This window comes from Rhinolophus sinicus, linkage group LG04, assembly GCF_036562045.2.
Source record: "Rhinolophus sinicus isolate RSC01 linkage group LG04, ASM3656204v1, whole genome shotgun sequence".
Classification (NCBI taxonomy): Eukaryota; Metazoa; Chordata; class Mammalia; order Chiroptera; family Rhinolophidae; genus Rhinolophus; species Rhinolophus sinicus.
This window is the reverse complement of record NC_133754.1, coordinates 155439357-155455143: the sequence shown is the minus strand read 5'-3', so window position 1 is coordinate 155455143 and position 15787 is coordinate 155439357. Positions and strand designations below refer to the sequence as shown.

Here is a 15787-nt window from a genome sequence, read left to right as displayed (position 1 = left end):
AGAACCCCCGCCCCCCTCCAGTCCTCCTCTGCCCAAGCCTTCTGCAGGGAGTAAAATTCACACATCACATCATGTCTCAGTTGCCTGATAGAACTACCATGATGCGGTGTTTTATTTTGTTTTTTACTAGCTTACAGAACTGTAGATTAACCTGTGAGTAGGCTCCCAGGTTAGGACTTACAGTTTTTTACTCAACTAGTGCTTCTGTCTCAGTTTGCTAGGGCTGCTGTAACACAGTACCACACACTGGGGGGCTTAAAATGGCAGAAATGTATTGTCTCAGTTCTAGAGGCCAGAAGTCCCAAATCAAGGTGCTGGCTCCTCCTGATGGCTCTGAGGGAGAATCTGTTCCAGGCCCCTCTCCTGGTAGTTTGTACATGCATCACTCCAATCCTCCAGCTTTGCATGGCATTCTCCATGCGTCTCTCTTGTCACATGGGCTTCTTCCTATAAGGACACCAGTCCCATGGGATTAAGGGCCCACCTTACTCCAGTATGACCTCATCTTAACTAATTACATCTACAATGACCCTATTTCCAAATAAGGTCACATTTTGAGGTAAAGGGTGGCTAGGACTTCAACATAGCTTTTTCGGGGGACACAATTCAACCTATAACAGCTCCTCAAAAGGTGAACCCCAGTCCAGGAGCATCACCTGGGCATGTATTTAAAATGCAAATTCTTGGGCTCCACCCTGAATCCGAAACGCTGGAAATACAGGCAATTTAATGTATATTTTAACAAGCCTTCCAAGCGATTCTGATGCACGCTCAAGTTTGAGAACCACTGTTTTAAACCATACTGTACATCGAAAAAATCATTTTGGAATGCTAAGTGTGTATCCAACAGAATTACTAGCCCTTTGGGGATGTCTCTGACTGTATTTATCCCATCTTGCTTCTCCCACAGTAGTGAGCAAGTAACGCTTATTGCTCACATGAAGCAGGCTAGAATCTGGAGGTCTGCATAGGCCACATGTGGCCTTCAGCTTGGTTTTATTTTGTCTGTTCCTGAAGACTATGAACTAATTGCCAACATGAAAAACCTAGATTACAGACTTTCCTTGGGGAAAAAAACAAAAAAGAAAATAAGCAAGATCTGGCAACACTGGATCCAAAATTCTACATGGCAACAGTCAACTGACTGGTGGCTTCCTCTTGGAGGTGGGGCATGAGGGTTCCAGTTAGCCACAGTCCTCACCATTCCTTGATGCCTCCCTGACATGAGGCTTCATGCAGACCAACCGCTCCCATTTACATTGCCGATCTGGTCTCTAAAAGCATTTGGGTCTGAACCATGGCTGGACAGAGGGAAGCTAGATAGAAAAATACATCACTGTCCACAGTCTGAAACACTTGGCTGTTTCTGAGCGGCCAGTTTAGGAATGGAATTCTAGGAGCCAGTGTCTCTGCTTAACACTGACTTGGAATTCGGACAGTGTGACTTCACTTTTCATCAGGTAACAGGGCAAATTATGAAATGATTCAAGCACTGAAGATAAAAGCTTTGTAGTGCTTTGCCTGTGTGAGCACGCGTGGGTGAGCTATAACACAGTAAAGGGAGACTTTGTATCGGCATGACTTCTTTAGGGCACAACAGGGTGTGGAGGACACAAGATTGTGAATTTGAGACATCACATATGCCTCCTTCGTGTAGATGGTGTACATGCTGCGCTGAGCAGCCACAGCCGATCAGCTGTGAAAAGATGATTTCCCAGGGAAGCAAGCGGGGAAAAGTCATTCTTTCAAGTTACTTTCATGGCTCAACACAAATTTTAAAGGGCAGATCCTGGACTAGGATTTGACAATTGTGCCTTTAATGCAGATGCTAAATCGTTTCATAAAAAGGACAGAAAAGATACAATTTCTGTACCTCATCCAGGATACTGGAAGCCGTTCCTAAAAAAGCGAGCAGAGTGGTGGTTTGGGGTCTCTTTATCTCAGCGTAAGGATGGGCCTGGAGTTCAGAGGCAAGAACTCACATGCACCAGTGGAGATGGGCACAAGGTCGCAACATGGGAACAAGCTTCATCAGTAAGCCTCAGGAAGATCTCTGTCTGTCATGGAGTTCATCCCAAAGCAATAAATCAGAAGAGTACATCTATCAAAGCTTATTTACTGTGCCAGAAGATATAGACAAATCGCTACTAATAGTCATAGGGCTATTTTCTGACAAATTCTTAAATTTTATTCTCTCCTTAACTACCACCACACCTTAGCATTCTTAAGAAAGAAAAGAGGAGACAGAATATGTCACTGATGACTCAATCTTCCTTTAAAGCTGTTAGAATTTAGACCTATGGAGGAAAAAGGTGGTCTCAGAAAGTAACCTCACAGGGTGATCTGGCCATAAATTCCTAACTGGGTGGGTCATGGTGGGTAGTCACACCCCAGGCCTATAACTTCTTTAGTAAAAGGCTTATCTTTGCCTTAAGCAAGCCCTGTCCACTGTTTCTTTGCATCTAGGTTAACTGCACCTTTGCAATAAGCCATAACCACCCTCAAGAGAGCACACAATCTTGTTAAATATCCTGTAATCCAACCCCAGCCTTGCTTTCTCCCACCTTCATGTAATCTTCCTTGCGTTCTCTTCTGAATTTCAAATACATAAAAGAAACTGCAAAACTGTTATACTCTGGAGCATTTGAGATCTTGCTTCCTGGCAACTGTCATCAGTTTTGGCTCAGATAAACTCTTACAGAATTTTTCTACAGGTTTGGACATTTCTTAAAAGAACGACAATTTTCTCAAAGGCAAAGATGACTGTTTCTCCCATGCAGACCTAATATTTTGAATAGTCTATTAAAAATTAAAACACAAGGCCGGCCTGGTGGCTCAGGCGGTTAGAGCTCCGTGCTCCTAACTCCGAAGGCTGCCGGTACGATTCCCACATGGGCCAGTGGGCTCTCTACCACAAGGTTGCCGGTTCAACTCCTCGAATCCTGCAAGGGATGGTGGGCTCGGCCCCCTGCAACTAAGATTGAACACGGCACCTTGAGCTGAGCTGCCTCCCGGATGGCTCAGTTGGTTGGAGCACAGGCTCTCAACCACAAGGTTGCCAGTTCAATTAGAGTCCCGGAAGGGATGATGGGCAGCGCCCCCTGCAACTAAGATTGAACATGGCACCTTGAGCTGAGCTGCCGCTGAGCTCCCAGATGGCGCAGTTGGTTGGAGCGCATCCTCTCAACCACATGGTTGCCGGTTCGACTCCCGCAAGGGATGGTGGGCTGCGCCCCCTGCAACTAGCAATGGCAACTGGACCTGGAGCTGAGCTGCGCCCTCCACAACTAAGACTGAAAGGACAACAACTTGACTTGAAAAAAAAAAGTCCTGGAAGTACACACTGTACCCTGATAAAGTCCTGTTCCCCTTCCCCAATTAAAAAAAAAAAAATTAAAACACAGATTGCGGCACAGAATGGAACAGGCTTGTAATATGAGCACAAAGGTGAGAAAAAGAGAGTTATTCTAAGGAAATGGCTCATGTGATCATGGAGGCTGACAAATTTGAAGATCTGCAGGGTGAGTCAGCTGGATCAGCTGAAGACTCAGGAAAGCTGATGTTTCAGATCCAGTCCAAAGGCAGGAAAAAGCCAAGGTTCCAGCTTGAAGGCCATCAGGTAGAAGAAACTCCCTTTTATTGGGGATAAAGTCAAACTTTTTGTTCTTCGACTGATTGGACAAGGCCCACCCACACTGTGGAGAGCAATCTGCTTTATTCAGTCTATTGATTCAAATGCTAATGTCATCCAGAAACACCCTCATGGGTACAACCCAGAATAATGTTGGACCAAATGTTTGCACACTCCATGGCCCAGTCAATTGACACATAAAAGTAACCACCACAACCCCCCATACGTCTGGCAGGTGAAAGGGCAAGGACAATCAGTTCACAGGGGACGCTGGGATCTGTGGAGGACAAATAGCAAGGGAAGAGAAACTCTCATCTGACTCCCTGGGGAAGGGGCCGTCTCCTAAGGCCCCTCCTGCCCCTTCCATCTAAAAGCCGCTCTTGGTGAGCTCGCTCACCTTCTATTCCAAGTCACCACGCCATGAACTATGTAACACTGTGTGCCACTCTGCACCCACTAGAATGGCTACAATTAAAGACAAATACTGACAATCCTGAGTGCTGGTAGAGCAGCTGGAACTCTCCTCATTTGCTGGAGTGACTGAAACTTGGGACAGCCACTTCAGAAAACAGTTTGGCTGTGTCTTATAAAGTTAAACATACACTTACCACATGACCCAGCAATCACACTCAGGGATTTACTCCATGAAAACGAAAACTTAGGTTCACACACAAGTCTGTAGGTGAGTGTTTATAGCAGCTTTATGAACGACCGCCAAATACTAGGAACAACCCAAATGTCCTTCAGTGGGTGAATGCAGAAACAAGTATCACGCAGGGGAATACTACCCAGCAATGAAAAGGAGCACCGGGCTCATACACAAATCTCAGAGCATTACGCTGAGTGAAAGAAGCACTCTGTCTCAAAAGATTGTATAGTGTATAAATCTACTTCTCTGATATTTTTGAAAAGACAAATGGATGGAGAATAGCTCAGTGGTTGCCTGAGGGTGAAGGTAGAGCTGGAGGGCAGATGCGACTATAAAAGGGTTAATACAAGGCAGTTAGGGGGCACTCGGACTGTTCTGAATCCTGATTTGGGTGATGGTGACACGAAATCCACACATGCGTTAACTTCCACAGACTTGTACAACACTCTTCCATCATCAAATTTACTGTATGATAATTTAAAAATTAAAAAGATCAAATAGGAAAAAAATTGTAAGTCATCCAGTTTACGCGCATGATGGAAAATAAATGCACATAATGGAAAATACCACTGGAATGGGGTCAGTCAACAGAAGCTGAATTCAAAACATACACCCATAGGTGGGAACCAGAAGGGTAGTTAATTCACAGACATCATATGTACAATATGTAAAGAGGGTAAATGACATTCTTGAGTCACTAGGCACAACCTGGTAATTCTCTGAAAAGGCAAAATAGCTGTGATTGGTAATGTTTCTTTTCCAGGAACTCTGTATTCATGGTATCTTACAATAGCCGTAAGGGAGGAAATTTAGGCTTAGCGATGGTAAAGGATTTGCCTCATTTTGATCTCGGTTCTTTCTGTCTGGTTCCCGGGTGGCTACTTAAAGCCACAGCAAGGATTACACCATGATTCCTCTCTTTTCTCTTCTGTACCCTGAGCAGATGTCTTAATCCTCTGTGCTCTTAAAATCCTGTTCTTCTTTTAAAGCAGTGGCTGTGGGGGGAGGGATTTTGCCTTTAAGGGACAAGTAGCAATGTCTGGAGACATTTTTGGTTGTCACAGCTGCAAGTGAGGATGCTACCAGCATCTGGTGAGTAGAAGCCAGAGATGCTGCTAAACATCCTACAATGTACAAGACGGCCCCCGACCAGAGAATTATCCAGCCCAGACTGTCACTAGTGTAGAGGCTTATAACTTCCTGTTTTAAAGGAAGGAAGAAAGGAAACATGTATTAAACATATCCATGAGCTAGACACTGTGCTAGGTATTTTTAAGTTCTTATCTCAGTTATCTCCTCAAAATCCCCTTTGAACTAAGTATTATTTACCCTAATTTATAGTTAAGAAGGTTGTTGCTCAGACCCATAAAGCAATGTGCCCAAAATCTCAGTGATGAAACTAGAAGCTGTGGGTGCCCAAGGCTGCTATGACTTCAAAACTCGGTATCAGCAATGTGGTGCCCCTGGTGCAGCTGGCCTGACCTTTAGTTCCCCATTCACTTTCATCTCCTCTGGCCTTGAAAATCACCTCTAAGAACTCTGCAAACAAGGGGAGCTGATGGGCTGGCAGAATGGAAAACCTGAGTCTAGAGGCTCCCTGGAAATGGGTGGGTTCATCACTGAGAACCACCCACAATTGGTTTGTCCGTAGTCTCCTTTTGCATCATTCATCCCTCCGCCCTCAGGGCACGGAATATCTCTCCTCCCTCCAAACATCCCAGAGACATTCCCAGCCAATCACTCTGGGACAACTTCTTCTTCTCTCCCACCAGCCTGTGTGGCTGGACTTGTCACAAGAAGTGGAGCACTCAGGCGGCAGCTTGTTTTGTGACTGGGGGACAGTTACAGAACGTGCCATCATTGGTTTCCCACAATAACATCTGAGGGGCAGGGCATGCCTCAGAAAATAAGCAAACTGCTTTAAAAACAAGTTTCATAATCACCTCTGAGTGATTCTGGTTCAATTCTGCCCTCTCATATAATGAGTATTTACAGTTCCCACAGTTGAAAGTGGGGTGTGTGTGTGTGTGTGTGTGTGTGTGTGTGTGTGTGTAAGACAGAGAGAGTAGGGAGACGAGAGGAGAAGTGAGAGAAAGAGAACAGAGGGAGAGAAGTAGAGAAATAGCAGGAAGGCAGAGGAACAATGTGAGAAGACATATGCTTAAAGCTTAACATAAAACCGATGACCTCGCAACAAATGAAGAACCCCACGATTGGGGGACCCTCTTGCAAATCAGGTGGGCCCACATGAAGGGAAGCTGCTCTTCTAAAGGATAACTACAGTGAGGCCTCAGGCCAGGCAGCATCTTTGTTCTTGAACTTGGCAGTCCATTCCCGACCAGGCTCCAGGGCTGACCACTGCACAACCCACCCTCGTCCTTGCTCCCAGCCCAGTTCCAGCCACGCAGAGAGCACTCACAGTTCCAAAATCAGGATGACATCCGTCTTGTTCTCGTAAACCTCATGAAGGGTGATGACGTTGGGGTGCTGGATCTCCTTCAGGATGCTGACCTCCCGCTCGATGTCCTCGCGGCTCACGCCCCGCCGGCTGGATTTCGTCCTCCTTTTCTTGATGAATTTGGCAGCATACTGGAGACCAGTGCTTTTCTCACGGCATTTCTTCACAACAGCAAACTGCCCGCTGAAGAGTAAAGATGGAAGAAAGTCACGGGTCATTTGTATATTCTTTTTCATGAAAACAAACCAGGATTGGAGCAAGGATGTGGCATGGGGTGGGGGAGAGACAACGGAATTGTGAGTGGGAAAGTCCAAATTGTGGGACGTTAACAAATTAAGTAGGGATATTCATTAAAACATTTTAGTTTCATTATGCCTATTTCTTTATGAACAAAGTTGCAAAGAAAAGAAATCATTTCCTTAAATTATGTTTCATTTATTGGGTAATAATGCCTCCACTTCTGCGCTGTCTCCTTCCCTCCCATTTCACATATGGGGAAAGCAGGAAGGAGCTCCCCAATTGGTTGGACCTCACTTCCAACAGCTCTTTTCCTGTGTGTTTGGAAAAACAAGGGGCTGAGACCAGGGAATTGGTAGAAAAATATATAGGGCCCTGACTCCAATGACAGATGTCTAGCACCAGTATTTATTAACTTATCAATTTATCAAATACCCAGAACAAAAAAAGCTACATGCATTTTGTTCACACTTCAAGAACTGATAAGCCCTATGGACTAGACATTTGCCAGTTGCTTCCCCAGCATCACTGTCCATGTATATAGTGGGATCTTTGTGCTTCTGGGAAGCTGCCTCCAACTCCAACTATAGATGCAGATCATGTGACCGAGGCTAAGCCAATCAGTGCACTATATTCCCCTGGCTCCAGTGATAGGCATGTGACCTAAGTAAGACCTTCCAGAGAATACGAAGACAAAGACTTTTTCTGAGACTCTTTGATCCCCCAAAGCTGCTGCCAACCATCTTGGGACCATGAGGGGAGCCACTTTTGGTTTAAAGCCAATCATTGCAGAGGCAGAGCCAGTAGAAAGAAAGAAATTAGGGCTGGGGCAACATGATAGAGTGGCTGGATCAACCCTCGCCTGAAGTCATGTGCCTTTGGATTTTTCAACAACATAGGCTAATAAATTCCCTTTACCGCTAAACCAATTTGACTTGTGTTTTCTGTTTCTTGCAGAGGAAAGCATTCTATACATCCTATGCCACAGCATGTAACCACAGCCTCCTATCCACATGTAAAATATAAGAATTGAACTTGATACAAAACAAGAGGTGAATACATAAGCAGCTGAAATCCTGAGAGGTGAGTAGGCTACCCTGAATGTAAGTGAAAAACAACAGAAACATGCTTCCTGTGTCGACTGTTACTGCTTCCACTGCACCCAAAGTCGATCCATCCATTACAGGATCTGTACATTTCTTGGCACCGGCTGGAGAGGGGCTATGTGAAGAACTATCACAGTGATTTTCAGCTAGCTTTATTCTCCTCACATGAAGACAAAAGGGGGAGAGAAAAATCAAATGAAGGGTAATATTTTGATGTTCAAGAATGGATACTTTAAAATGTTACTCACTTACTTTAGCAGCAGGAGGCCAGTGAAGAAAAAACACATAGTGAAGGATTATTTTTATAACATTGTCAAATTTTGTGCATGACAGGTTATTAATATCCTCTTTCCCTCTGCAGCACGATAGCAGAGAAGAATAAACCACACCGGAAAGCTGGCACCAATTGCCCATAAACTCGTGATCTTAAATAGTCATGGGATCTGTTACGACTTTACTACAATCATTTTCTAATTTCTCTGGGGAGTGAAGAACTGGGCTTTCTCTCTATTGGGGGTAAGGGGATGGGTGGCAGAGATGGGGTTTATGGAGAAAAGATGAAAAACAGTCTCACTCCCTACAAAGATGGTATCATGTCCCCACCAAGTGCTCTCATGGGGCTCCCACACAGAGAGGAGGTAGGGCACTGCCCAGCACAGGACCTCCGAACCACAAATAACCTGTGCTTCCAGGGGCTGGGCCAGTGCATGCCTCTCACATGGTCAAGTTCATGTCGACTTGTCTCAGGGGCTGTAAAGACCCAAGGCAGACTCTGTGTTTTGCATCACATTGCTTTAAAACACAAAACCAAAGAGCTAAAAAAAAAAAGAAAATTCTGAAGGTGAACCATAAAGAATTTAAATGCAAGCCTAAATTCAGAGACTATCCAAGTGTATTTTCACTTTTTTAATTATGGGAAGGTAAGGGCATCAAGACCCACCAACCCTAATGCCCGGGTTAAGGAGAAGTTCCAAACTTCCTGTGTGTCGCGGCCAGGAGTATGTACACAGCTATATAGACTGTGTGGCCCAGGTTTGCAGTGAAACATCTGGATTCCCCACCCCCTCATCAGACAACCCATCCCTCACTCACACTTCTGGACCCCCAACCCCCACGCCCCACTCCCAGGCTGGTGGGAGAGGAAGGGCTAAGATGGGAAAGCCCCTTGGGGAGAAGTGGGATTCTAATGCTGCACGACTGTCTGGCTAACCCTGGTGCAGAAGGTCAGTGAGGATGTAGAATGATTCTGAGGAACACTTCCTAGGCCCATCTCAATGCTGCCTCTTTAAAGATACCTTTCCCTATTTATCTCCAACTCCCCAACAATCTGCCCCCACCTCCTTGCTCCAACCAGCGCTCTCTCCTGCACCCAAGTCCAAAGAGCACCTCAGAACCTTCTGTGGCACTTGCTCTTTTCTGCCTGTTCCTTGGCTCTTTCCACCCCTCCCAAGACTGTAATTCCTTGAGGACAGAAGGCTGTCAGGGGCATCTTTCTGCCTCTGGAGGCACTGGGTGTGGAGCTCCTCGAGAAGCCCGTGCACAATACTGAATTCTGACTCTATGATCCTAAAAGCCAGAGATGTTAAACTGAAGGTGCTTCACTGTAGTTCAGTAGAACTGTGTAGGGCAGGGGCAGATGTCTGTGTTTGAGCCTTGATGCCACCGCTTACTAGTTGTGTGACAGTGGGCTCGCTTACTGCGTAACTGCCTCAGTCTCCTTATTTGTAAAGTACGTATGATGATAGTGCCTGCTTGGGAGGGCAGTGGGGTGGAAAGGAACGATTAAATGAGCTATAATGCGTAAAGTGGTTAGAACGGCACCTGGCAGTAGTAAGTCTTCAATAACTGTTAGCTATGATTAATCTTTGACAACTGGAGTTATTGTCATTAGCTCACGGTTGCCTAAATCCCAAAGCGCTGCAGTATAACCCCCAAAATATCACCTTTCATGACTGCCAGGGGGAAATGAGCCCTAAGAGGAAAAATAAAGAAAACTCCACAAAGTGTGTAAAGCTACTGCTAAATCTGGCTGCAGGCTTCAACCTTCAAACCCATCATCCCGCCCCTTCCTCTCCTGGCCCCACTCGGAGGGAGCACTGGGGCTGACAGCTGCTCACCGCTGCTGCGCCCTCCCCTGGGAACTCAGAGTCACAGTGGAGCCCAAGGGCAGGCAGGACACCCACTCAAGATATGGGGGCCTCGGTGTGCACTTGGTTAACAGCCAGGAATTTTTACAGTGCAATCTCCACAGGCAGCCAGACTGAGGCCAGACACCTTGGAGAAGAAACTTCTCTAAGAACAGTAATTTGCTTTGTGAGGCCTAACTCGAGTTGGACTGCTGCTCAATTGCTGCCTCCACCCTTTCCTTCCTGGGCATCTGGCCCAGCCTCCTCTGCCCATCCCTTGCACCCACTTTGGGGGGGCAGTTCCTCTTCTCCAGTCCCCTCCCTCCCACCGACAACTGAAGAAAACAATTTTGGGTTTTTTGTTTGGGGTTTTATTTTCGGCAAGAGTTTCTAAATCATGAGCTCCTGGAGTAAAACCGTGACACAGCATCCAGGGTGAGCTCTGAGTAAATGCACACAGAGAAGCAAGGCCATGACTGCAATGCACTTGGGGGACTGACTGCCTGTGGCCCCAGGGCCCCTCTCCTGTGACAAACACTGGAGGCTCCTCCATGATTGCCACCCATACAGACGACTGCAACCATGGTTCAATGGGTGGGGGGATGCAGTTTCCTTACTGGAAAATAGAAATTCACGGTCTCTACCACATTTCAATGGACAAAACAGAGTACAGGTGACCCTCATTTTTTGTAGGATCCCTATTTACAGATTCACCTACTTGCTAAAATTTATTTGTATTTCTTAATAACCAACACTTGCCCCGCTTTCTGGGTCATTTGCAGATTGGAGGTACCCAATGGGCATATTCCCAGCTGAGGGTGATCAAGGTGACACTCTGCCTTCTTGCTTCAGCTCTCATACTGCCGTGTTTTCCCGAAAATAAGACCTAACCGGAAAATAAGCCCTAGCATGATTTTACAGGATGACATCCCCTGAACATAAGCCCTAATGCATCTTTTGGAGCCAAAATTAATATAAGACCCGGTCTTATTTTCGGGGAAACACAGTGTAAACCAGTGTCCTTTTTATAGTTTGGTGCCACACTTCTCACATTTTGTGCTATTTGTTGGTGATTTCACTATTTGTGATGGCCCCAAGTGTATAGAGTTCCTAAGCCACAGGCTATGATGCGCCTTCCAGAGAAAATATGTGTGTTAGATTAGCTTCCTTCAGGCACAACTTTAGTGCTGTGGGCCTTGAGTTTAATGTCAATGAATCAACAAGAGATATTAAATAAGGCGCCTGTAAACAGAAACACACATAAAACAAGCTTATGCACAGGTCTGTTGTCAAAAATGTTGTGACCAGAGGCTCGCAGAAACCCAACCCTGTATTTTCTCCAGGACCAATGGCTCAGTATTTGCTAGTTTTGTGTTTTCGGAGAATTTATAATACATAACTACCATGAATAATGAGAAACAGTTGTACATCGTTTTTTAAAAAATGCACTAACATTCTCTGTCATCTAATAACTGACAGAAGCGTTTGTTGCTAGGTACAGACAGCCAAATCCATTTTGATAGATAAACTTTCAGTTAAATGTAATACACATTCATTAAGTACTAATGGTCAGAAACATACAGACAGTAAGACACATCCCAACCTGAAAGAGCTTTATCCTAAAAAGAAATTAACTCAAACATAATCCCAAATTTATTAAAAAGAGAAAAACTCTAGCTAAAAGGACAAAAGCTTCACAAAGAACAAGCTGCTATCTAATTTCTTTGTCTGACTTACCAATATATCTAATTTGATCAGAACCCTTGTAATCATTCAATGAACTGTAACCAAGATTCTAGGCAAAGCTCTTTACAAATATTACCTTATTATCACAATGCTATGAAATTCACATCATTTCTTCTATCAATGAGAAAACCAAGCCTCAGAGAGATGTTTTAAAAATTGCCCCAAATCATTCAGCAAAGTAAGTTTGCATAATTAAGTAATGATTTCAAACCAAGTGTATTCGCTCCAAAGCTCTATTTACTGAGACCAATTCCTATGCTGGTCTTGTGTCCATTTTGTTGGAAATACAAGCCACCCCCTGTGAAGCTGCAGACAGGACCAGCACAATGTTCTAGGAAAGAGCTTTCGGAGGGGAAGTTTTGTGGTTAAGTAAGTTTGGGCAAGATAGCCTTCTCCTCCCCATTAAAAATTAATCAAGTGTTTTAATTAATTAAAACCATCGCTTTGACATGCTTGAAGGCGCTCTGTAATAAAAAGTAAACCACGTTTGCATGTGTGTTTAGGAAGCATGAAACTCACAATTAGAATCATAGAAGAGTCTCAAGGTCAGTGGACAAAGATGACCTGCAATTTGTGAAGCGTTTGTGTTTTTGAAGGTCTTACATATTTCCAAGTGCATTAAAAATAAACCTGTTGAATGGTTTAATTCAGTCAGGTTTTATTTTCAAATTCATTTCTTTGTAGGAGCTTTAGTCTCACTTGGGGAAACATGGGATGGACATACAATATCAGACATTCCCAGTTGAAGTTGTGGAAGAGCAGGAAGAGCAAACTGGCTGCCATGACAATTTATTTCTGTCTATGGGTTGGTGCCTATCTGGGCTCTAACATTTTCATTACTGATCTTGATCCACACATTATAGCACGCTCCCACCCTGGAAGGTCGCTACAGATTTAAAAAAGGTGACTAAAAAAGCATATAATTTTTGCTTTGATTTTAAATATGTATCTACCCAGCACATATGACAGTTAAAATTTATTTATGGTAACTATTTATTATTGTGAATTCCCTACATTAATGCTGGAAACAGTGGGCTTAAATCAAACAGCTGATAAGTTTCAACTCTGCCTTCCTTCCAAGTCTTTGCAATCAGGTTTCTAATTAACACAAAGTAATTTTTACTTTTGAATTCATATATCAACCGCTGCGGCACAATTTTAGTGCCAGTTTATGGGTCAACTATTTTTCTTGAAGAGCTGCATTCAGACAGGGATAGTGGCGTGAATCCTGCTAGAATATTGGAATTACAGGTCTTAAATAAGAGGTGAGGTGACAAATGATTTTTTTAAAGATGAATTGACATTTGATAATAATTCACATTGATGGCAGGGGAAAAGACGCTAAAGAGTCTCTAGACTAATGGGAAAGACAAGCACATTAACACCATAATGTGGGAAGGGTCATAAAAAGGACATGGCCACTCTGGGCCACTCCCAGGGACAGGGTGAGGTCAGGAGACCCAGGCTGTATCCTGAAGGCTCAGCGAGAGCCAGGAAATGAAGAAGGTGTGTGCGGAAGGACTGGTTCCGAGAGGAGCCGAGGCAGGGAGGCATGAAAGAGCCTGCCTAGAATTTCTGAAAGAAGAGGGAGTAGTGGCGAGGATGTTCAGGGCCCTGCCCAGAATGGAGCAATGCCAGCCCCAACTCTGCCAACAACGTGGGAAAGCAGGGAACTCTCTGAGCCTTCATTTCCCCATCTGTGCAAAGGTGATGACAACATGAAATGAGGTCAGGTATGTGAGTGTAAGCTGAGTTCTCTAAGCACATCAAGCACATGAAAAGATGAAAACTGGCAAGCTATCTCAGCTTCATGCTTCTCAAAGAAGCACAGAGGATAATGTTTCAGTGGCTGAAAAACAGCAACAAATTTCTTCTTGGCATTTTCTACCCAACAACTTTGAAATCTATGTGTTAAGTCTATTTTTTTTCCCTATTAGAACTGACAAAACTATTTTCATTTTGGATAGATACCTATTGGATAGGTCCTTTTTGGTCCCCAAAAGACCTTGTGACTTTGCCTGAAGGCTGAAGTGTTAGCCTGTGGGTAGGGGAAGCTGACTGCATTTAGCAAATATGGTCTCAGCCATCTCTTCAACCTCACATACCCTGCCACAGGGTGACCTTGCTTCTTCTATCACGAGGTAGACTCTCAGCCCAGTCTCCGGGAATCTGAGCCTTGCTTGACCAATAGAATGTAGCAGAAGTGATTCTGGGTTTTCCCAGAACACACATTCTTGGGTGCTCCCTCTTGGAGTCCAACAACCATGCTGGGAGAAGCCTAAGCGATGTGGAAAGGCCACATGGAGGTGCTTCTGTCAACAGCTCCTGCTGAGCTGACAGCAGCTTTAAAAGGGTGGCCAGGTGAGTGACCATCTAGGATGTCTGGCCTATCAAGTCTTCAGATGGGTTCAGTCCCAGCCAACATCTTACTGCAGCCACATGAGAGACCCTTAGGCAGAACACTCAGGCAACCCACAGAAGCACGAGAGATCCTAATAAGTTGTTGTTTTAAGCTACCAAGTTTTGGGGTGGTTTCTTATGTACCAATGGATAGGTGGAATGGCCACTGAAATATTTTGGATGGTGGATTTAACAGATAACCTAGGAATCTGTGGGAAGGGAGGATTTGATATAGAGGGTGAAGGGCCAGTAGGTGACCAATGTCGCGGACCTGCCTAAGGGGAGAGCGTGGAAAAGAGCGACAGTGCACAGACCGTCTTGAATGCAGGACCCCCACTGGGCTCACACAAATGAGCCCTACCATTAGTCACATCAGCATGTGTGGGCTCCCTTTTCAGGTTCTCCACTTCTCATCTTGGCAGCAATCCCCCATCTTTCAAGGAAAGTGGGACTTCTGTGCCAGAACCAAAAACCAACAACAACAAACCCCAAAGACTCACTGAAATGCCTTAACAGATTTCTGGCTGAGCTGTGCTCACCTCATTTATCTTTCCCAGTCTCTGTGGAGAAGCAGGTCCCCACCCTGGGAAACACACAAAAACCAAATGTTCCAACAGGACCCAGGAAACATATCGTTACCTAATCTTCATTCTGACTGGCTTGAATGCCTGGGGCATTCCCATAGTGATACCACCTTTACCTTGGGACACGTGTGAAGAGGAAGCATTTTGTCCTTATTCAATGGAAACCTCCCCTTCCATCCTAACCCACCAGCCGTATGGATTTCAGCTGATGATGAAGACTAACCCAAGAGGGGAACTGGATAGTTAAGCACCAAGTTCAGTTCCCTTGGAATATTTCCATGGTGCAGCCTACACTCAGAACTGCTCTCTTTCTGCCCTTTCAGAAGCTATGCGTGACAGCAAGACAAAGTAGTTTTTACAAAAAAATTAAAGCTGGTGATTTATTATTATTATTTTAAACCCTCCAAAAATTAGTTTGAACTGCTACCAGGACTCAACCAAAAAGGCAATGGTCTAGAGAACTAGGTTCCTCCACCAATCAGACGGCAGTGCAGGTTGCCAGGGTGCCCTGAGGGAGAGGCAGAGTTTACCCAGGAGATAAACAGCAGCAGGTCACCCAGGGAACCAGAACAACATGCGAATCAGGAGTGAGATGCAGAATGATAAGGGCGGGCTGGGAGGCATGTGAGTAACACAGCTGGTGGAGCATTTGGGGTACAGAGGCAGACCCTTTGGGGACAGCATCCTCCCGGAGGATAGGACCATACAGGAGAAGAGGGCAAAACCTGGGACCCAAAGCAAGGGTGGGCAAAGGTCTGGCTCCCCTCACAAGTGCGGTGCTGCTACTGGGTCAAAGAAACCAAATACACAGAGTATCGGGTGGCTTGAGCAGCCTCATTATAATTAAGGA

The 15787-nt window shown here is 45.0% G+C and overlaps 1 protein-coding gene across 4 annotated transcripts in view; it reads right to left on the bottom strand.

The window, feature by feature from the left end:
• Window positions 1-15787, bottom strand: part of DAPK1 (death associated protein kinase 1) — a 163208-nt gene that overhangs the window by 73708 nt on the left and 73713 nt on the right. For all 4 annotated transcript variants that reach the window (XM_019734045.2, XM_019734028.2, XM_019734018.2 and 1 more), the window contains exon 3: window positions 6700-6921. In XM_019734045.2, coding sequence (XP_019589604.2) covers window positions 6700-6921 — 222 coding nt within the window. The remainder of the gene's footprint in view (window positions 1-6699; window positions 6922-15787) is intronic.